This window comes from Sapajus apella, unplaced genomic scaffold (assembly GCF_009761245.1).
Source record: "Sapajus apella isolate SASKATOON/1434 unplaced genomic scaffold, GSC_monkey_1.0 scaffold3, whole genome shotgun sequence".
NCBI classification, from domain to species: Eukaryota; Metazoa; Chordata; class Mammalia; order Primates; family Cebidae; genus Sapajus; species Sapajus apella.
Genome location: NW_022436943.1, coordinates 63,342,701 through 63,365,656, shown reverse-complemented (window position 1 = coordinate 63,365,656; position 22,956 = coordinate 63,342,701). Strand labels below are relative to the sequence as shown.

Here is a 22,956-nt window from a genome sequence, read left to right as displayed (position 1 = left end):
GAACACACACCTTGTGCCACTCGCGTTATTGTGACATTTCCTCCATTGTGCTGTTCTGGAACCTAACCCACGCTACCTCCTCGGCATGCCTTCATGTGGGCCTATGGTCTTTAAAAAATATACGCTCCGGTAAGAGCCGCCAAAATCAATAGGACACACTAACAACCCCGATGCACCTGCCCCTTTCAGTTAAGCTCCCCTGTCCCAAAGCAAACACAGACCTGCTTTCTGTCAACGTGGACTGCTTTTCCTTGTTAGAGTTTCCTGTGTGTGGGATCGTTATCATCGTGTACCTGTTCCTCCTCGTGTCTGGCTTCGTTCCGCAAGCACATTTCTGAGACGCCTGTCACGTTGCATGTAGCAGTGATTCAAGCATTTCGTCGTGTGTAGGTGTAGCGTCCAGTGTGTGTCCATTCACCGGTAGACGGACATTTACTTGAATTGCTTCCAGTTCAGAGCTGTTATGCACAGTTGTATGCAAATGTCTGCGTGGATATGTGTTTTCATTTTCCTTGTGTCAGATATTGCTAGACAGGGTGGTAAATAGACATTGACCTTTGTAGAAAAAAAAAACTGCCACACTTTTTTCCCAAAGTAGTCGTATCAGCCTCATGGAAGAGAGCACTTCCCTCTACCTTCACCAGCTCTTGGTATTGTTACTGTTTCCGATTTTAGCCTTTCTGGTGGGTGTCCGTGGCTTCATTTCCACTTCCCTATAGCCTGGTGATGAACATCCGTGAATGCACTCACCAGCCATTGTGTATCCTCTTCTGCCATGTGTCTGGTTGAATCTTTTGCTAACTTAAGTTGGATTATGTGTCTTACTGAGTTGTAAAAATCTTCTTAAATATACTATGTGTACAAGCGCGTTGTTAGAAGTGTGTCTGTGTGATTGTGGAGTATTTCCTCCCAGTCAATTGCTCGTCTTTTCATTTTGGTTTGTTTGTTTTTGAGATAGAGTCTCCCTCTGTCTTGCCTAGACTGCAGTGCAGTGGCGCGATCTCGCCTCACTGCAGCCTCCGCCTCCTGGGTTCAAACAATTCTCCTGCCTCAGTCTCCCAAGTAGCTGGGATTGCAGGCGCCTGCCACCGTGCCCAGCTAATTTTTTGTATTTTTATTAGAGATGGGGTTTCATCAGATTGGCCAGGCTGGTCTCAAACTCCTGACCTCAGGTGCTCCACCCGCCTCCCAAAGTGCTGAGATTAAAGGTGTGAGCCACTGCGCCTGGCCTTGGCTTTTTGTTTTTATGACTGTATCTCTTTTTTTTTTCTTTCTTAAAGAGATAGGTAAAAGTTTTTGTTTGTTTGTTTTTTGTTTTTGGTGAGACAGAGTCTTGCTCTGTTGCCAGGCTGGAGTGCAGTGGCACGATCTCGACTCACTGCAGCCTCCACCTCACATATTCAAGCGATTTTCCTGCCTCATCCTCCTGAGTAGCCGGGACTAGCAGTGTGTGCCACCACACCTGGCAAAGTTTTGTATTTTTAGTAGAGACGGGATTTTGCCACGTTGGCAAGGATGGTCTCGATCATTTGACCTCGTGATCCACCTGCCTCAGCCTCCCAAAGTACTGGGATTACAGGTGTGAGCCACTGCACCTGGCCACAGTTTTTAATTTTAATGAAGCCAGGTTTATGAATTTTTCCTTTAAGGACAAAGTTTTTAGAAATTTTTGTCTATCCCAATGTTTATGAACATCTTTCTCTTATGTTTTCTTCTAGGCATTTTTCAGTTATGGTCTTTAGGTTTATAACCTGTTTTATGTTAATTAATTTTATGATGTTAAATGCAATCTTTTGATTCTGGTATCGACGGAACTTTGACAAGGTGATTTATTTTTAAACATGTTGCTAGATTCAGTGTGTTAATGTCTTGTTCCTATCTCTGTTTATAAGTGATCAGTCCGTGATTTCACTTAGTACTCTCCCTGTCCAGTTTCAACAGAAAGGTTTTGCTAGCCTTATAAAGAGTCGGGGTGTGTGCCCTCTTACTCTGCTCAGCTCAAGTTTGAATTAGGTGGGACTGATTTGTTCTTTGAATGTGAGTAGAACCCACCTCCCCCTCCAATGGAGCCATCTGCACCTCAAGTTGACGGTGATGTCCTGGCCAGGGAGATGTGGCTCTCTGAAGGTTGGGGACCCTTTGTAATGGTTTGGAGAGAGCGCGGAGGAATGAGCTGGCCTCTTATGAGAGCTGCAGGGCACACCTTGTCTTGGGCAGCCCAGAACAGGTTGGGGAGGTGCCAGGTGAGATTGTACCCTGGCTACCAGGCGGGCATGGCAGGGATGGATGCCGGGGCCGTGCCCTGCCCAGGCCAGGTCTCCCAGCACTGTCAGAGGTGGATGCAGCTTGGTGGAGCCCTCAGAGATGTTGCTGAGAGGCGCTGGGCATCTGCTGTGGGCACTCCCCAGACTGCAGATGTGGAGGGCAGGGTAGCCAGATCCCTGCAGCTGCTGGAGATGGACCAAGCAAAGCCATTCTGAGTGAGGAAAGCCCTCCAGGCCAGCTTGCCTCGTCTTTTGGGAAAGGAATGGAAGGACTTGGCAGATTCTTGCTTCCTGAGAGATGACTGAGGCTCTGCTCAGGAGAAAGACCATTCTAGCCATGCAGAGCTCCGATCGCCCCTCCCCGTGGAGGTCTGTCGGCTACTTCCCCTGCTGGTCGACTTGCCTCTCCCTCTTTACCACATCCCCTGAGCTGGCATTTCCTAGTGAAAGTATCCCGTGGGCCTCTACGTGCTTCCCTCATGTGGGCCTTTGCGGGCAGCCAGGGACCTCGGCTCTTCACATTTGCGCTTCATCAGGCATTTAGTGAGTGGAGCTGAAATGCCTCAGAACCCCTCTGAGCTGAGCACAGTGACTCATGCCTGTACTCCCAGCACTTTGGGGAGGCAAAGGCGGGAGGATTACCTGAGCCCAGGAGTTTGAGACCAGCCTGAGCAACATAAGGGAGGCCTCCTCTCTACAAAAACATTTTAAAAATTAGCTGGGCATTGTGGCCTGGGCATGTAGTTCTGGCTGCTTGGGAGCCTGGGATGGGAGGATTGCTTCTGCCCAGAAGGTTGAGGATGCAGTGAGAAGTGATCACGACACTGTACTCCAGTGATAGAGCGAGACCCTGTTGCTAATAAAACAACCACCTGAAATGCCAGAAGAGTGCTATGCCAAGCTGGTACCTCTTTGGAGCAGAGCCCAAGGCCAGCAGGAGGTTTGCAGAATGTTTCTGGGGCCTCTCTGTCATGGTGTGGAAGTGGGGCTTGGGAGTGCTGAGCCCCCAGCACTAAAACCCCTGTCCCTCCCAGCAGCAAGCATCCGTTTCATAGCTCTTCTCGTCAGTGTCTCTGAGGAGCTCCAGAGGTTCTGGAAGTGTCCGTCATCTGCTGTATGTGGCGTATAAAGTGCCTGGCGCATACCAGGTTCTCCTGTGTTTGACTAAATGCATGAGCACAAACTCACTCGTGGGCCTGGTTTGCTGCTTTATAGAAGTTTGAAGTCATGTTGCCCAAAGGAGACACAGGTCTTACAAAATTGCCTAAAAGATGGCGTTAGAGGCCAAGGCGGGTGGATCACGAGGTCAAGAAATCAAAACCATCCTGGTCAACTTGGTGAAACCCCGTCTCTACTAAAAATACAAAAATTAGCTGGGCATGGTAGTGTGCGCCTGTGGTTCTAGCTACTCAGGAGGCTGAGGCAGGAGAATCGCTTGAACCCAGGAGGTGGAGGTTGCGATGAGCCGAGATTGTGCCACTGCACTCCAGCCTGGTGATAGAGTGAGACTCTGTCTCAAAAAAAAAAAAAAAAAAAAAATAGCATCAGAGGACCAGGTGTGGTGGCTCATGCCGTTAATTCCAACACTTTAAGAGGCCAAGGTGGGCAAATCACGAGGTCAGGAGTTCGAGACCAGTCTGGCCAACATGGTGAAGCTCTGTCTCTACTAAAATTACAAAAATGGGCTGGACAAGGTGGTGTGTATCTGTAATCCCAGCTGTTCGGGAGGCTGAGGCAGGAGAATTGCTTGATCCCGGGCGGCAGAGGTTGCAGTGAGCCAAGATTACACCATTGCACTCCAGCCTGGGCAATAAGAGCAAGACTCCATCTCAAAAAAAAAAGAAAAAAAAATAATACTAACAGCATAAGAAAAATGTCGTCCTTGTATGCCACGTTCTCCGTTTTATTGACGTGTTGCCTGACTTTGTCTTTGTTTCAGGGAGATCGTGGAACACATGGTCCAGCACTTTAAAACCCAGATCTTTGGGGATCGGAAGCCCGTGTTTGATGGCAGGAAGAATCTGTACACAGCCATGCCCCTTCCGATCGGGAGGGACAAGGTAAGTTCCCTGGGGTTCCGTTGGTGGAATCACGTGCCGTGACGTGCTATAACGTCCACGCCTGTTCTTATACACAAAACTATTCCCCTGAGGAGGAGAGAGCAGCTCGTTGCCACGCGCTTCGTCCTGAGATCCATAAAAACTATCTTCTGTGTATTGTGGTTTTTGGTGATAGGAGTTAACTTGTCTAGGTCCAAACACAGATTGAGAACTGGAAACCACCAGCCTTCAAGTACAACGTACACACACAAAACACAAGCCACAAACCACCACCAGACAAGGGCAAAGAGTAAGCACCAGTATTATAAAGACCTATGGAGGCTGAGGCAGGAGGGTGACGTAAGCCCAGGAGTTCGAGGCTGAAGAGAGCGATCTCAGTGCACCACAAATTCCATCCTGGGCAACAGAGTGAGACTCTTATCTCTACAAAAAGACCTATGGAAAAGTAAGTTCATATGGGGGTGTGTGAGAGAGAGCCATGGCAGTGAGGCACAGTTAACAGTCTCCTGTGGCCAGTGATTCATCTGAAATTAGAATGATGGGGATGAGTCAAACCCGGGAGTAGCGCTTTATTAAAATGTCACCTTCTCTTATTACCTTTATCCTTATCATGGCTTTATTTAAAAAGTAATAAAATTTCTGCCCAGAAGTTGTGACTTTTTGGGAACATCTTTCAACAAATGTGCTGCTCCAGAGCAATGCAGGGGTTGTTTATAAGTAGAAGAAGAACAGAAACCTAGCTCAGAAATAATCTCAACACATACCTTAAGAAGCACACACATCAGAAACCAGGAATTTAACAACTGTGAGAATGAAAGGCTGACTCCCTCTGGGACAGCGTACACAGTTTGCTTTTTAAACCCCAAGTTCCGGAGAAGGAAGCCAGCTCAGTGTGCAAAGGGTCTCAAGTTGCTGTCACGGATGTCTATTTTAGTGGGAGGGCAAGGGGCCGGCAAGCCGCTCTCTCTACATTCAGTCTTCTTTCTTTTGAGACAGGGTCTCACTCCATCGCCCAGGCTGGAGTGCAATGGTGCAGTCATGGCTCGCTGCAGCCTTCAATTCCCAGGCTCCAGCAATCCTCCCACCTCAGCCTCCAGAGTAGCTGTTTTTTCATTTTGATGATAATCTTGAATAAGCTCCTTTCAGCCTTTCTGGATGGTCCACGGGGCGCCCCAGGCTCAGCATCCAGTGGTGCTCCTCCACGTTCTCATGCTCTGGCAAGGGGAGAATGTGCTGTGACTGAGCAGAGGCCAAGTGACGACATAGGACCCTGCATAAAGCGACCTCATGGATCCAAGCGGGGGCGGCGGTCTGTGCATTGTTGCTGCCAGCCCAGGGTGACAGACGTTGGTCTTCCCAGTGGGAGTGGGTCCTAGGACCAAACGCACATCAGTCCAGTGTGATCACCCCTTGCAAACTAACGTGCCGTGGCGTTGAAAGGTAGTCATTTAAAAATTTTGTGCTGAATTTGCATTGTTTTTACTTAAAGTTTTATAAGAAAGAAGAGCATAAAGAGTTTGTGCGCAGTTTTGTCTGCAGATATTTATATTTACACACAGGGCGGGCATCAGGGTAGTTTTTCTGAAAAGGGGCTGAGGGAGTCTGTATGGTATCTGATATTTACATTTGAGACCTGTCATTCTGGAAATCACCTGCACACGCACTCTGGGTTAAACATAGCTATGGGTGTGAGGCCTGGCCTGGCCCTTCCTGTGGCAGGACCTGGGGCACCTCACCCAGCAAGCCTCAACTGCCTCACCTGTAACATGGAGAGGTGGCAACAAAAACTACCTCCCAGGGGCTTCGTGAGAGTTCAGTGAGCATGTACACCCCAAAAAGAGCTTCTGGCCTGGGGCCTGTACCCCATGGCCCCGGGTGGTACCTGTAATCCCAGCATCAGCGGCTGAGGCAGGTAGATCACCTGAGGTCAGGAGTTCGAGACCAGCCTGGCCAACATGGTGAAACCCCATCTCTACTAAAAACGCAAAATTAGCCAGGCATGGTGGCACGTGCCTGCAATCCCAGCTACTTGGGAAGCTGAGGCAGGAGAATTGCTTGAACCTGGGAGGCAGAGGTTGCAGTTAGCTGAGATCGTGCCGTTGCACTCCAGCCTGGACAACAAGTGTGAAACTCTGTCTCAAAAAAACAAAAAAAGAAAGGTACAAAAAAGAAAAGAACAGCTCAGGTTCCAGAGAACGCAGAGAACCTGCTCGAAGCCACTGTGTTCGGTCAGCATGGGGGTTCCCTGGTTGCAGACCATGCTCCTGCCACTAGTCTTAGGGGTTCTGTAGGACCTCTGCAGGTGCGGAAATTAACCCCTCCTATGCGAGAGCCTGTATAATGAGGTGTCCCCACGCCCACCTTCTTGCATTATGTCCCAGTGTCGTCCTTGGGTTTTCTCTTTTTTTCTGCAAAGTACTTTTTCATGCCTCCCCTGCGGTAAGAGCGGAATGGTTCTGGTGCTCCATTATGCTGGGGGCTCTCAGGACTCTGGCAGCTCTGCCAGGTCTCTGTGCAGAGGGCCTGTGTCACGTTGCCCTTACACATGAAGCCCCTTGCTCCCCTCCTGCAGTGTCAGCCTGCCTGCCTTCATCCCATCCCCTGTGTGGAAAGAGACGAGTTCTCCCAGGCCTGGGAGATGCTGAGACCACCCGGCCTCACTCCCTCACCTTCCGGAACTGGAGATGGAGACCCAGGAAACGATACAAGTTGATGAACATTTTGGGTTGAAGTCCTGGGTCCTTTTTTGAAGGCATGATATGTGTTGTCTATTCTTCTGAGTCCTGGGTCCTGCCCCATCCTCCCCTTGTCGGGGCCCATGGAAGGTCTGAGCTCCCTGGAGCGTCTCTGCTCAGTTGAGTAGAATATTCGGACAGGTACCAGAAGGAGCACTGCTCAAGAACCTATGGAGACTGCTGTAAACTCCCCAAATAACCAAAGATGAGTGACAATGGCCCAGAAGGATTCGGCTGGTGGGAGATGAACCTGAGAGTGTATCGCCGCGTCTCATTGAATGATCTCATTGAATGTCTAGTTGGCATGGTCTGGGAGGGGTGGTGGAGAGCACAGGAGTCTCCTTCCCAGAAGGAAGTTAGGGCAGACCCACAGCTCTGATTGATAGCAGACCCTTCCTGGAAGCTGAAGGAGATGGTAGCTTAGCGCTCCTGTCTGTCCACGTCTGTGCCCAGCGCAACCATGCTGTGACCACAGGAGTGCCTGGCTGGTGCCTCCTGACCTGGGATGGGGGTGTCTGGCAGCAAGGGAGACCAAGGGCCCCCAAGGCAGTGAAGCTTCTGCACCTGAAGACTCAGGGAGAGAAGTCAGGGGGCGAGGAGAAGCCTAGGGAGACTTGGGCAGCATGCGGTGGGGGACCTGCTCAGCCTGGGCCCAGCACAAGCATCTTTGGGGCTGACCTGCCATCTCTTGGAGCTGAGGGTCCCTCCAGCCAGCCAGGTGCCTTGACCCCAGCCCAGCCCAGTGCAAGGTGGTCCGGAAGTGCTGCCGAGCCCTGACTGGCAGCCACTCCCTGTACCTGCTGTGTCCCCCACCAGGTGACTTTGAAATCCCCTACACTTTGCAGATGTGCTGAGTAGGGCTGGTTTTGGTGCTGAAGTCTTTTGGGACAGTGATTTGCCTTTTGAGAGCTGCTGCTCTGCAGAGTCCCAGGATGCCTTTAGACCTCCTGGCACATTTCAACAAGACGTGAGCTGCACGGGCCTTCTGGAAGGGGCCCGTGGCAGCCCTGGCTGGCAGACACAGTGGGTGTGGCAGCTCTTCCTGCTGCCCCAGGGAGGCCATGTCCAGGTCGGGATCCTCGTGGCCAGCCAGACATACCACGCCTGCAGTGCCTCCCTCTCCCCCTCCTCAGCAGCAGAGGACAGGGAGACTGTGGGCTCAGCCAGGGCCACAGCCAAACTTAGTGCAGGAATAGCCTTTTGAAAGGCAGCTGCTGGAGTGCAGTGGCACGATGTCAGCTCACTGCAACCTCTGCCTCCTGGGCTGAAATGAGCCTCCTGACTAGCTGGGACTATAGAAGCATGCCACCATGCCCAGCTAATTTTCTTTTTGTAGGGACAGGGTTTTGCAGCATTGCCCAGGCTGGTCTCCGACTCCCGAGCTCAAGCGATCCGCCTGCCTTGGCCTCCCTCAGTGCTGGGATTACAGGCGTCAGCCCCTGAGCTGGCCGCTTTGCGTCCTTTAGAGTGCTGTTTTCTCTTTGTTGCTGAGTTGTGTGATGACACTGAAACAGGGATTTCCTGTGACAGTCTTACTTCTCCCACCCTGAGGATTTCTAGACAGGGAGGCCAGCATGCGGTTTGGCTTGTCTGGGGAGATTGGATGTCACAGCTGCCTCGCTGTGTTCCAGGCCCTGGATGGGAGTCCGGAGCTGACATTTTCTATTATCCATGTTCAGAAAATGGCATTTGGGCCACTCCCAGAATTTAGCGCTGCGCCACAATTGACACTAGCGCTTTGTGAGGTGGGCGGGGCTTGTCCCCTTGCGTGCTGGAGGCTGGCGGGCCACCTGCTTGGGGTCAGAACACAGGAGGCAGCAGCGCTGGGAGTGACCTTCAGATGTTGGGTCATTGGGATCGAGCGTTCGAGCTGCTGGGAGGTGGCAGTGTCCCAGGTGTGGGCCACCTGCTGCTGGGAGCCTGGATGCATACGAGTCCTGCCCTCCAGAGAGCCGCGTGCCTCCTGCCCTCATGGCGTGATGGCCATCCTAAAATCTCCACACAGCCATAAGCTGCCCCATGCGAGCACCAGCCAGCCACTGCAGACACGGGTTGGGCAGACAGTTACAGAGTCCGGGGTGACTCTGCTGTTTTTTCCTCTGCGAGCCAAGCGGAGGCTGGACTGCAATACATTTACAAATTAGAGTGTATTTTGCTGTGGGAAAATAGGCCCCTTGGAATTGCCCCTCAGTTTTGCTTGCAGAGGTTTCTGAAGGGTGGCATCGGCAGGCATCCGATCTGTGCCAGGGCACAGCACTGTAGGCCACACGTGAGTGCTGTTGCCGCAGATGTGCTCGGGTCTATAGCACCTCCTGGCCGGGGCATGTGTGGAATACACGTGCCCTCCCACTCCCGAGCTCACTCCGCCTGCACGCCGTGACCCGCGTGTGCCGTTTCTGGACAACGGGAATGACGTCCTCCCGGCCACTCCTGTTGGGACCAGGCAGCTGCCAGTCTGTACTGGAATCGTTCCCCCGTCACCATGCGCAGCCAGGCCCCTGGTCCTGGGCCCACAGAGACTCTGTCTCCTTTTCTGGAGTTGGACGGTTTGACCGGGCACCTGCCCCTCTTCTTCCTGCCGCATGGCCTGCGGCGGCTCAGTCAGCCCCTTCAGATCTGTTTCCTTAACTGAAAGTAAAGAGAGGCACCGGAAGGGTGGGAACCAGTGGCTGCAGGAATCCCTGCCATGTTGCCAGCGTTATGCCAAATGTGCACTTTCAGTTACTGTTACTTATGTATGACTTACTTAGAATTTTATTATGAAGTACCACTAATGAAAAAGAAATATCTATACAATTGACCTTTGAACCACAAAAAGGTTAGGGGTGCTGTACTAGTCCACGTTCATGCTGCTGATAAAGATATACCCAAGACTGGGCAGTTCACAAAAGAAAGAGGTTTGATTGGACTCACAGTTCCGCATGGCTGGGGAAGCCTCACAATCGTGGCGGAAGGCAAAAGGCACTTCTTACATGGCAGCGGGAAGAGAGAACGAGGATAAGGGAAAAGCGGAAACCCTGATAAACCAATCGGATCACTGTCACAGGAACAGCACCAGAAAGACTGGCCCCCAGGATTCAGTCATCTCCCCCGGGTCCCTCCCACAACACGTGGGAATTCTAGGAGGTACAATGCAAGTTGAGATTTGGTTGGGGACACAGCGAAACATATCAGGCGCTGATCTCCCATGCAGTCAAAAATTTATTTATGACCTGTTTGGTTTTTTTGGTTTGTTTTTAAACAATTTCTCTGTTGCCCAGGCTGGAGTGCAGTGGCGCAATCACAGCTTACTGCAGCCTTGACTTCCTGGGCTCAAGCGATCCTCCTGTCTCAGTCTCCTGAGTAGCTAGGACTGCAGAGAAGGGGTCTCTCTATATTGCCTAGTCTCTATATTGGCTGGTCTCCAATGCCTGGGCTCAAACCATGGTCGCATCTCGGCTACCCAAAGAGCTGGGATTACAGGTGTGAACCACTGCACCTGGCTATGTATAACCTGACTCCCCCAAAACTATTAATAGCCTGTTGTTGATCAGAAGCCTTAACAATAACATAAACTGTAAATTAACACAGTTGATATGTTATATGTATTATATAGTTTATTCTTTTTTTTTTTTCTTTTTTTTTTTAGACAGAGTTTTATTCTTGTCATCCAGGCTACAGTGCAATGGTACAGTCTCAGCTCACTGCAACCTCTGCCTTTCGAGTTTAAGCGATTCTCCTGCACCAGCCTCCTGAGTAGCTGAGGTCACAGGCATGTACCACCACGCCTGGCTAGTTTTTGTATTTCAGTAGAGACAGGGCTTTGCCACATTGGCCAGGCTGGTCTCGAACTCCTGACCTCAGGTGATCCACCTGCCTCAGCCTCCCAAAGGGCTGGGATTACAGGCATGAGCCACGACACCCAGCCCTATATAGTTTATTCTTATATTCTTAAGCTGGAGAAAAGTTATTTAAGAAATCACAAGGTAAAAAAAAAATGTTTCCTTTTCACTAAGTGGAAATGGATTATCATAAAGGCTCTTATCCCCTCCATCTTCATGCTGACGAGAAAAAGGAGGAGCCTGGTGTCACTGTCTCGGGGTAGCAGAGGCTGAAGAAAGTCCACATATAACTCTACTTGCGTAATTCCAACCCGTGTTGTTCACAGGCCCGCTTTGTACATATATTTAAAGAGTGATATGAAACCACATCCTGTACCCCCGACCCAGGCCCGGCTGTTTCCTCCTCCCACCCTGAAGTCCCCCATGGACTGAGCCTTGATTCCGTCCTCCCTGCCACCCCCTCCGCTGTCCTGCTGAGTCGGGTGAAGCTGGCCCTTCCGTCTGTCGTGCTGAGTCAGGTGAAGCTGGCCCTTCCCTCTGTCAGTTTCCCTCGCTGTGCTGCGTCCCCTGTACGTGTGGCTCTGACGTCTGCAAGGCATTGTGCTGCAGTGCCCTTCTGTGACTTGCTGGTTTTCTTGGTATTTGATGTTTAAAGTCCATCCGGCTAGAAGGATCCATTCCTTTTTCCCCGCCCTCATCTGTGGCAGATGGTCCTCGGGTTCTGCCAATTTGGGGCCGTCAGGCACAACAGTGCTCTGAGTGCTCATGGGCATGAGGGCATCTGCCAGAGCTGGCCCAGGCCTGGGTGGAAGGGTGTGTGCTTGGGTGGAACCAGGTGCGCAGGTGATGTCCACAGAGTCTGGTTGTTGCTCTGTGAAGTTCAAACAAGGTGTGGCAAGAGGGCCAGTCCCTGGGTTACAAGGATGAGCAGATGGGAGCCGAGCATGGACGTGGTGAGCAGTGGGCAAGCGAACAGATGTGCCCAGTGCCACCAAACAGCACTGGGCCTGGGCATGCTGGCAAGCTAGAGTTTGTGAGGGAGGGCACCTGGCACCTCAGGTGTGCAGAGTGGAGGCCGCAGGCCCTGGGCAGGGTAGGGGAGGCTGGTGCTGAAGACCTGGGGCCCTGGCATCACGTGTGGAGTGGGAAGGCCTTTGGGGTCCAGATCCCATCTCTGCCCGTTCATGGCTCCGTGACCTTGGGCTGTTTTTTTAAGTCTGGGTTTCTGTGTTTTCATGTACAAAAAGTGGTGAATCAGCCAGGCACAGTGGCTCACGCTAGCACTCCTAGCACTTTGGAAGGCCAAGATGGGATGATCCCTTGAGCCCAGGGGTTCAAGACCAGCACAAGCAACACAGTAAAACTCCATCTCTACAAAATTAAAACTTAAAAAATTAGCTGAGCTTGGTGGCACGTGCTGTAGTCCCAGCGACTTGGAAGGCCAAAGTGGAAGGATCACTTGAGCCTAAAAGGCCAGGGCTGAAGTGAGCCAATATTGCACCACTGCACGCCAGCCTGGGCGACAGTGAGACCCTGTCTCAAAAAAAGTGATGAATGAATTTCCCTTTGCTGGGGTCACTGGGCATGTGAGGATAAAGTACATACCCTCCATAACCTGTCATGTCGGTGCTTACAGACACTAGGAAGCATTATCAGCCAGTAGTGAAGTTTCTTCACACATCACCCGAGTAGGCTTGTGTGTGTCCACATATTGGGAGGGATGAGGGCCAGATTGCTATTTAACTGCCGGTTCTGAGTAGCAGAGTGGAGTTTGCAGGTGACAACAGCATCTGAGGTCAGGTGTAACCCGTGGCTGAGGGGAGGGGCAGTTCAGAGACTGGAGAGGAGAGAGGTAGTGAGTTCATTGTTCAGGTGTGAGCCAAGAGGATGTGTTTTCCACCACTGTCATTATACCAGCCCCCGCCACGTGTGGCTGTGTACATTTAAATTCATCAAAAGTAAGTAAAGTTTCAAATTCAGTTCCTTGGTCACATTTCAAGTGCTCAGTAGCCACAGGTGGCTGGTGGTTGGCGAGAGGGCTGAGTGGAGACCTCCTCACTCAGGAGTGTCTGCAAGCCAACCTCAGCCGGGCTGCGTCCTCCCTGGGGCTTCGCAGGAGGAGTAACCTTGTGTGCTTGATCCTTGCAGGTGGAGCTGGAGGTCACGCTCCCGGGAGAAGGCAAGGATCGCATCTTCAAGGTGTCCATCAAGTGGGTGTCCTGCGTGAGCTTGCAGGCGTTACACGATGCACTTTCAGGGCGGCTGCCCAGTGTCCCTTTTGAGACGATCCAGGCCCTGGACGTGGTCATGAGGCACTTGCCATCCATGAGGTGAGGGCGCCACATGGGGCCAAGGGTGGGGGACGTCTCCTGCAGCTCCAAGGGCCCCCCACGGTCTTAAAGCTGTGCAAGGAACGGCTCATGCTGTGCTCAAGATAACAAATGGTGCTAAGGTGGAAACAATGTTAATGTAAAAATAAATCGGCCGGGTGCGGTGGCTCGTGCCTGTAATCCCAGCACTTTGGGAGGCCGAGGCAGGCAGATCATGAGGTCAAGAGATCAAGACCAGCCTGGCCAACACGGTGAAACCCCATCTCTACTAAAAATACAAAAATTAGCCGGGTGTGGTGGCGCAAGCCTGTAATCCCCCAGCTACTCAGGAGACTGAGGCAGGAGAATTGCCTGAACTCGGGAGGCAGAGGTTGCAGTGAGCCAAGATTGTTCCACTGCACTCCAGCCTGACACAGAGTAAGACTCCGTCAAATCAGCCAGTCAATCAATCAATCACCAGCACTGTCGGCCTGGCCAGAAGGTGGCCTCCTTGTGTGTGCGTTCGTGCTCCGAGGCCCTCTGTGCTCAGCACTTCTCTGCTCCTCTCTGGCGCTTGCACCTGGGACTCGTGATAGAATAATGCTATGTTCCCAGTTTTGTGCTACGTGCGTGTCCACAGCCCTAGGTACCATCCCCGCTGCTTTTTGCGACTGTGAGGGACTTCTTAATTCTCTAGATTGCTCTATTACCACAAATTGCCACACGTGAGATTGCTGGGAGAGGGTATAGGGGAGCAGTTTCAGGGCTCATGGTCCACCCAGTTGCTGGGCAGAGGGTTGTGCCAGTTTCCTGAGTGACCCGCTGTTGGAGGAGCGAGGCCAGCTCCGCACGTCTGCCCCCAGGTTCCTGCCCCAGGCGCCCGCCCTCACGCTGGTGCCTGGGCACAAGTGGAATGTTCAAGTTTGGTTTCTTTCCAACCAAAGCCTAAAACGAAACACGCTCCACACTGACAAACCCCAGGACTGACCAAAGCGTTAAGATTCCAGAAGAGGGTTGGGGCTTCCTTTGTTTCGTATAAGAGGAGGTGCCTTGAGGCCATGTGTGAGATTTTTGGAAGGGACCTTGGAGTTCTCAGTCTCCAGGCATGGGAGGAGGTGACCAAATACAGGCCAGACTGTCACTCCCGGCGGGACACACCTTCCCCCTGTGTAACTGTCTCTGAACTATCGACGGAGGATGGTCGGTGTGTGCAGAAACAGTCTAGAAGGATGGTTGCCAAAATGGCGTCTATTTTTTTTAATCGAGTGACAGAAATTACTGTGGTTCTTTTCTGAATTCCTTTGGATTACTTGCATGAATTTTATGATCAGGGAGGAAAGTGCTGTTTTCATTTTTGGAAAAAAAGCACAGTAGAGGCGGGATTGTGAACACGTCTCAGGTGGAAGGTGAAGGCCGTGTGCGTGGTGGATCAGCGCCCCCGACAGGCGGGGAGCATCACGGCTCACAGCGGGTTTTCCCTGCAGAATCATTGGTGATGGCACCTCCCGGGCCACCAGACCCCATGTGTCCGTGCGGCGGGTGAGGCTGGCGTGCTGGAGAATGTGTCTGCTTTGGTCGAGTGGCTCTAGCCGGGTCAGCACAGCATCCCTGGCAGGCCCGAAGAGATTGTGACGCCCTCACGCTGGCCCTGCCACCTCCTGCAGGGGAGCCCCCAGCAGGCGGTTCCTGGACCTCGGAGCCTGGCTGGGGAGCCCCCCTCTAAGGGAGCTGGCGGCTGCTGGGTCATGCATGGACAGCCACACGGCTGGGGCTGGCACTTGGCAGGTGCCCGCTTCCTTCTGCTCTTGGAGACGCAGGCCCCGTGGGGGGAAGAGCAGACAGTGGGGACAATAAAGTGAGGTGAGGTCAGGACAGGGAGGCCAGGACAGAAACGCCGGGTCCTGGGGTTCATGTCCCACCTGTGCCGTGCATTTAAGCAAATGTTTTTTGCCGTCTGCTGGTGAGGCCATGGGTCCCACACAGCAGGCCGTGCACACAGGCTGGAGTGCCGCACGGTAAACGCAGTTTTAGAAGGAGGGGAAATGGAACTCTGATGAGCATGTGGTGGGCGCTGGCGAAGCCCACCCAGAGGCGGCTGTCCTTCTGGAAGCTGATCTGACAGGAGGTGGGGTGGGGTCTCTCGGTTCCAGGTACACCCCCGTGGGCCGCTCCTTCTTCACCGCGTCTGAAGGCTGCTCCAACCCTCTTGGCGGGGGCCGAGAAGTGTGGTTTGGCTTCCATCAGTCCGTCCGGCCTTCTCTCTGGAAAATGATGCTGAATATTGATGGTGAGCAGTGCCCTGGGGTCTTCACTGCAGGGCAGGGCTGGGCATGGGCTGGGGGTCAGGACCCGGGCGGCCATGTGGCCAGCTCCACGCATGGCCCCTCTCAGAGCCGGCGCTGCCGTGTGACCCCTGGCCCATCTCACCTGCAGTGTTGGGTGGGTTAGGGCAGGGGCTCTCAGGTGAGCATGGAGCCACCAGGAGGGCCCAGCCTAAGGAGCTGCACTCGGGAGCTGAGGTGGGCCTGAGGATCCGGGGCGCCTTCCTGCTGGCCTCCGGTAGGCCTGGGTTCCACGGTAGCCTGGGTGTGGCCTGTCCCTGTTGGGAGACTTGGTCGCTGCTCTATGCAGGACATCCGCCGTCCTCCCTGTGAAAAAGACGAGAGTGAAGTCCAGCGAAAAGGATCAGTCTTCTCATAGGGGAGTTGATTATTATGAAAAGCTCTAGAAAGGAATTAGAATTTGATCTTGCTCGGTTATACATTTCTTGAAATATAATTATATAAAAGGGAATGATGAATTTCAGAAGTATCTGCGCCAGAAGATAATCAGAAAATCCTACAACACTCTTTATTCTCAGAGGTGGCTTAGTCTTCAGAGCCAGGCGGCTCCTTTCTGTCGCCCTGACCAGAGGGAGGCTCGGTGGCTCAGGCCCAGGTTTCTCACCACTGGCCTGCCCGTCTCTGGGCCCAAGGGTGGCTTCGGTAGAGAGTGAGAACCCTGGCCGGGTGTCCCCACCGTGGCTGGCCCGGCCTGCAAGGCCCCTCCAGGACTCCAGGCCCGCCCAGCAGCCCCGCGGTCACAACTTGTCCTTCACCTCTTTCTTTTCTCACCTACAGTGTCGGCCACAGCGTTTTACAAGGCACAGCCAGTAATCGAGTTTGTTTGTGAAGTTTTGGATTTTAAAAGTATTGAAGAACAACAAAAACCTCTGACAGATTCCCAAAGGGTAAAGTTTACCAAAGAAATTAAAGGTAATGAACTGTCCCGGCACACCTGGCTAAGGGCTGGGAGGCCCCTTCTCGGTCTACCTCCGGAACTGCGTTTTGCAGTGCTGGGTCCTGGGCACGTTTAGGGAGGTGGAGGTGGCAGACTGTAGCCATCAGATGCAGCAGCACGGAGATGAGTTAGACTCATTTCCCAGAGCAGGAGTTGGGGTTTCCCAAATGAATGCAACCCTGTGGGGTGAGGACCAGGTCAGGGAATCGGTCACGCCCGAGTCATGAGGTCAGGACTGAAACAGCAGCGTAGCTGTGACTGGCGTTTCTAACACTGGAACCAAGGATGCATTTCCTTTTGTTTTCATTTAATCCTTCTGCAGCCCCAGCAGGTGTCTGCACCCGCTCCGCCTGCTTTCTGTTCTAAGAAACTTACATCCGGGGCTCTAGGACTTACCGGGCTCCTTCTGTCCATCAGCAGCAGAGTGGGGGCTACCACTGGCTCCACAAACCCTGCCTGCTGAACCTGTCCTTTCCGAAGGCCATTTGCAGGGCCATCCACAGTACCCCGTGCAACCCCAGTGACCCATGGGGGGCTCAGAACAGCACGAGGGTGGACACCCCATGCTGTAAGCTGAGCCTTCCCCTCTTGTAGGTGAGATGGACCCAACTGGGGTGGCCTGGGGGTGACCTATGGGTCATCCTTCCTAGGGGAGCCCTGCAGCCCTATGGAGCCCCCACAACTTGGGTCGGCAGCCACCTTCCTATGAAAATGGATTCTTGGGAAGTGGAGCTTGCACTCAGGCTTGGGAAAGCCCAGACCCTGATGCTGTGTTCTGTGTCCCCAGGTCTAAAGGTGGAGATTACGCACTGTGGACAGATGAAGAGGAAATACCGAGTCTGCAACGTCACCCGGAGGCCTGCCAGTCACCAAACGTAACGCACCCTTCCTTTCAGACTCTTTTGGCTGGGGCCCCTGCTGTCACTCCATTGGGCACACTTTGGAGCCATGAGTCCCTGGAAAGGACCATTTCATTCTGTTTTTCATTCCCCAAAATTGTTCCTTACATAACTCGGTAGGTTCCAGATTTCACCTAAGAAAATCAAGTCCGATCATGAAATTCCACCTGGGTGCCGGGAGGGCAGGCCCGGGCGCTCTCTCCCTCTTCCTTCGTGAGCCTCACAGATGAGAGAAGGGTCGTCTGCGTTCGTTGTCCCATCCTGAGTGCTGGGGGTGGAGGGGCTGTGGCCCTGATGCATGCCCCACTCCCTGGGCCAGTCTGTGTGTCCCGTCATTAACGCCAAGAGCACAGTCTGGTATCTAGGCCGGTGGAGGCATGAGAGTGCATGCCGGGTTGCACTGGAGTTCCTTTGTGAAGGGGATGATCGATTCGGCCCCAGTGCTCCACTTAATGTCTCCCAGGCCAGTAGGGTTCCTCCACTTCATGGATCATTCCATGTAAAGCGCCAGGCTTGTTGCCAGGCACCGGAGGAACCAAGATGCCCGTGGCTCAGGGAGCAGAAGGAGACGGCCTGTAGCCTGGCCGGGCCCCCTCCCCCGCCTGGCAGAGGTCACAGGTGGCCTGGCAGTCTGGACGGAGGGAAGGGGTTGGTGTAGTGGAAACTGAGCCATGTGGTCCTTGCCCTGTGCCAGCTGCCCCGTCCCCTTGTCCCCACACAGAGGCCCACCCTTTCTGTGCCCGTAGGCCTCCCCGCACTTGCCCGTGCTGCACCCCACTGTCACCATGCGGAGGCCCTGGCTGCCGGAATAGGCCTGGCTTGCCTTCCTCATCCGGTCCTGGAGGCTGCCGGCCTTCTGGGCACTGGGTGTGCGGCATGGAAATGGTCTCCAGGGTTGCCATGCTCTCTGGAAGACCCACAGACCTTTCTTTCTGGATGTCTCCGTTCATCCTGGCTCCTTGACACATACTGTGGCGTCGTGGGTAATTTATGATGATGGAGTAATGACACGTGTAGGTAGTTTTTTATTTCCCAGCTCCAGAGACAGAACGAGAATGTAGGGGCCCGGGAACATCCCAGATACCCCAGAGCACGTGATGTGGTACTCACTCCTGGAAGTGCTTGAACGTGTGCTCCTCACACTTCACCCTAAAAAGCAAATGGTAGATGAGAAGCAGTGCAGGAATGGGGCCCGGGGTGACCTCAGCCTGAAAGGCCCTTTGCTCCCCAGATTCCCGCTGCAGCAGGAGAGCGGACAGACGGTGGAGTGCACGGTGGCCCAGTACTTCAAGGACAGGCACAAGCTGGTTCTGCGCTACCCCCACCTCCCATGTTTACAAGTCGGACAGGAGCAGAAACACACCTACCTTCCCCTGGAGGCAAGTCTCCCTCTTGCGCGCACCTCCGTGGGGTTGGGAGGGCAGCCCAGGCTGGGGCGTGCAGCTTCAAGCAACCGCCGCGGCCCCAGTCAGGTGCAAATGGCCCCGCCTCTGCTGCTGTGGGAACTCGGGTCCGTTCCTGAGCTGCGCTGCACCTTGGTTTTGCCTTCAGTAAAGTGGGGTTGGCAGCTCTCTGGAGGGTTGGTGTGAGCCTTGACTCAGAGTGTGTGTAACGCTCCCGCAGGTCCCACAGGGGAGGCAGGTGCTCTGTCATCCGTCACTGCATGGTTGTGTCACTCACTCTGTAATATCACAGCTGTTGCAAAAATCCTTGCCTCGGGAAAGGCTCGAATGCTGATCCTGAGCCGTGCATTGTAACTCTCCCCTGGGTGTTTAGGTTCTCGGCGCTCGCCTGTCGCTCAGGCAGGGCTGGGCGGCTCTGGTGCCTTGTCCCGCAGGTAGATGTCCTTCACACCTGTAGACGCTTTCACACCCACGGCCCTGAAGACTGGAGAGGGCCCAGAAGGGCTGGTGTCAGGACACAGCCCCGCTCGCCGGCCACAGAGGCTGTGGGATCCGTGGGGTCTGCATGTTTGCACGATGTTGGTTTTACTTAGGAGGGATTTCCGTTGTGGAGCGGAAGGCCGTGGAGCAGGAGCCAGCCCAGCAGCGGGCACCTGCCCAGCGCTTCACAGCCCAGGGATGAGGCAGAGACCGTCCCGGGCAGAGCCAACCCACCAGCCCCTGAGCCCCCTGCCCACTCCCCTGGTTGCACCAGTGAGGCGCTGATGCCTGTCTCTGCGTCTTCTTTGCAGGTCTGTAACATAGTGGCAGGACAAAGATGCATTAAAAAATTAACGGACAATCAGACCTCAACCATGATCAGAGCAACTGCCAGGTCGGCGCCCGATCGGCAAGAGGAGATTAGCAAATTGGTGAGCGTCCGTCCCACGCGGGGCGCCCTGTGGAGTCCGGTCCGGTTGCCCTGGCACAGAAACCCCTGATGCTTGGAATGGACGCGGCTGCTGTGGAGAGCGGAGGCCCCCGCCCACTCCGTGCGTTTTCTTTCTTCCCTTTGCCAGATGCGAAGCGCGAGCTTCAACACAGACCCATACGTCCGTGAATTTGGGATCATGGTCAAAGATGAGATGACAGACGTGACTGGGCGGGTGCTGCAGCCACCCTCCATCCTCTACGGGGGCCGGGTACGTGCAGGGCGTCGGGGTGCATGCGGCTGCGGGGCCTGTGTCTGCCGTGTGACACCCCTCTCAGGTTCTGAGCCATCACCCGCGGTGTAGACCATGTTCCAGTAGGAGAATCCTTTCTACTCTGGGTTGAGCCTGTAAAAAGCATGGGACCTCATAAAGGAATGACTTTCCTCAGTCCTTTTTAAAGTTTTTCTGAATTATCCTTAATATTTTCAAAAGATAATTTGCATTATCCCGTGAAAGTTTAGAGAGCACCGTTCTTTGTGTGCTAGGTGCTCACCGGGTGTTGAATTACTTCCCAGAAGCCCGTGCCGCTTTTCTATTCTCTAACTTTTGCTTTGGGGGTGTTTGGTAACAGTTTTTTGTCCTTACTAATTTAACTTGTAGGTTTTATTTTTGTTTTTGTTTTTTTGAGGTGGAATTTCACTCTTGTTGCCCAGGCTGCAGTGCAGTGGCACGATCTCGGCTCACCACAGCCTCTGCCTCCCAGGTCCAAGCAATTCTCCTGCCTCAGCATCCTGAGTAGCTGGGATTACAGGGATGCACCACTATGACTCGCTAATTTTTTGTATTTTTAGTAGAGATGGGGTTTCTCCATGTTGGTCAAGCTGGTCTTGAACTCCCAACCTCAGGTAATCCACCTGCCTCGGCCTCCCAAAGTGTTGGGATTACAGGCGTGAGCCCTAGTCTGGTTTGTTTTGAGACAGGGCCTTGCTCTATCATTCAAGCTAGAATGCAGTGGCGTGATCATAGCTCACTGCAGCCTCTAACTCTTGCAGTTCAAACAAACCTCTCGCCTAAGCCTCCCAAGTAGCTGGGAATACAGGCAGGAACCATTGTGTCCAGCCCCTAACTTCTACTTTTTATCAGTGTGTAGCCAAAGGTGTCCTGGGCACTGAGCCCTTCGGGGTCTTCTCTCTTTTCCTCCTGGGCAGGCCCTTGGGTGCAAGCCCAGCACTTCTAGCTGGTGAGCAAGGCCCGGAGGTGACCACACTGGGAGGGACCCCAGGGCTCTGCAGGGCCTCAGTGTCAGACGTCACCTGACATCCATGGGAGGGCCTGCCAGACTTTTCACACCCTAGTTTCTACCTAATGGAATTTTATTCTCATCCTCAAGACCCATAGCGAGGTTTTGGGGTTTCTTTGCTTGTTTTATCTGTCTTAATTTAAAACGTAAGTTCTGGGCTGGGCACGGTGGCTCACATCTGTAATCCCAGCAGGGGGTTGAGACGGGCAGATCGCTTGAGGTCAGGCCTTTGAGACCAGCCTGGCCAACATGATGAAACCCCGCCTCTACTAAAAATACAAAAATTAGCTAGGCATGGTGGTGCGTGCCTGCAATCCTGGCTATTGAGGAGGCTGAGGCAGGAAAATCACTTGAACCTGGGAGGCAGAGGTTGCAGTGAGCTAAGACTGCATCACCACACTCCAGCCTGGGCGACAGAGCGAGACTCATCTCAAAAACAAAAAAAAATAAAGTTCTGTTTTTGACACGTTTCAGAATTCAGAAGATATAAAACAATTAGAGGAAAAGTCTCTTTTTCCCAGTTCTCTGTTGCCCTCTCAGGAAGCAATTGGTGTTATCTTTCTCCTTTGTAAAATCACCCAGGGATAAGTCACCCCTTTCTGTGAAAATAACAGCATTACCTATATTTCTGTGCTTCGCTGTTTTCCAGCTAACATTTTCTTAGAGCGCTCTCCGAGAGGCTGCTGCCGTTCTGTGTTGCTGCGCATGTGTGTCTTGTCCTGGTCCCATTGCTTGGAACCCCATCACTTGGGGGTCTGTGTCGCTGGAGGTGGCCACAGCCATTCCCTGTCTCTCTGAAGGGAGTCTGAGGAAGGCCCTTTAGCCCCTCCGTGGCTCGTGTGTCCCCCCCAGCGGGCCCCAAATGCAGTATAAACATAGCCCAGGCCCAGGAGGAAGAGCGCATGATTCCCCTTCACGAGTCAGGGAGGAGATGCCCTCAAGGAGTGTGTGGCCCCTGTGGGGGATGGAGCTGTTGAACCCAGCACCACTTCAGAGTCCTGCTGGCTTCTGTTCCCTTGGGCTCCTGCCTTTTAGCAAGGGCTGGTTGTGTGAAAAACAGAAGAGCTTGTGTAAGCTAACCTTGCAAAACTGAGGGTAGGAATTAAGGGAGCTTGTAGGTAGGGCGTGGTGGCTCACGCCTGTAATCTCAGCCACCTTGGGAGGTCAAGGCAGGAGGATCACCTGAGGTTAGGAGTTCAAGACCAGCCTCTGATCAACATGGCGAAACTCCATCTCTACTAAAAAATACAAAAGTTAGCCGGGTGTGGTGGCACCCACCTGTAATCCCAGCTGCTTGGGAGACTGAGGCAAGAGAATCACTTGAACATGGGAGGTGGAGGTTACAGTGAGCTGAGATTGCACCACTGTACTCCAGCCTGGGCAACAGAGTGCACTCTGTCTCAAAAAAAAAAAAAAGAGAGAGCTCGTCATTGGTTTGAGACAGAGTCTCGCTCTGATGCCCCGGCTGTAGTGCCGTGGTGTGATCATAGCTCATCACAGCCTTCACCTTCCAGGCTCGAGATCCTCCAGCCCCAGCCTCTCGAATTGCTTGGAACCACAGGGGCACCACCACACCCAGCTAGGTTTTCAATGTTTTGTAGCGACAGGGACTATGTTACTCAGGCTGGTCTTGAACTCCTGGGCTCTAGCAGTCCTCCTGCCTCAGCTGGGATTACAGACGTGAGCCGTCGCACTTGACTGAGCTTGTAATGCTTCCGTTAATGCACGAATACATTTTTCCAGACTTCTAAAACATTTTAATAGGAGGAAACACTCCTGTCCCCTCCCCTGCCTACCTCCTGGTCCATTGTTAGTGCAAAAACCCAAAGTTCCCTCAAAAAGCAGAGTGCACAGCAGGCGTTCTCCACCAGGGATGATTTTGTCCCTCGGGGACATCTGGCAGTGTCTGGAGACTTTTTTTTGGTCACAACTTGGGGGTGGGTAGGGTAGCCTATAGGGCACAGGGCAGCCCAGG

At 53.2% G+C, this 22,956-nt stretch overlaps 1 protein-coding gene across 2 annotated transcripts in view; it reads left to right on the top strand.

The window, feature by feature from the left end:
- The window catches only part of AGO2 (argonaute RISC catalytic component 2), a 114,371-nt gene that overhangs the window by 62,643 nt on the left and 28,772 nt on the right, over positions 1-22,956 (top strand). For both annotated transcript variants that reach the window (XM_032247108.1, XM_032247117.1), the window contains exons 3-10: positions 4,204-4,324; positions 13,029-13,210; positions 15,340-15,476; positions 16,309-16,443; positions 17,256-17,343; positions 18,599-18,746; positions 19,562-19,681; positions 19,829-19,951. In XM_032247108.1, the coding sequence (XP_032102999.1) occupies positions 4,204-4,324; positions 13,029-13,210; positions 15,340-15,476; positions 16,309-16,443; positions 17,256-17,343; positions 18,599-18,746; positions 19,562-19,681; positions 19,829-19,951 (1,054 nt within the window). The remainder of the gene's footprint in view (positions 1-4,203; positions 4,325-13,028; positions 13,211-15,339; positions 15,477-16,308; positions 16,444-17,255; positions 17,344-18,598; positions 18,747-19,561; positions 19,682-19,828; positions 19,952-22,956) is intronic.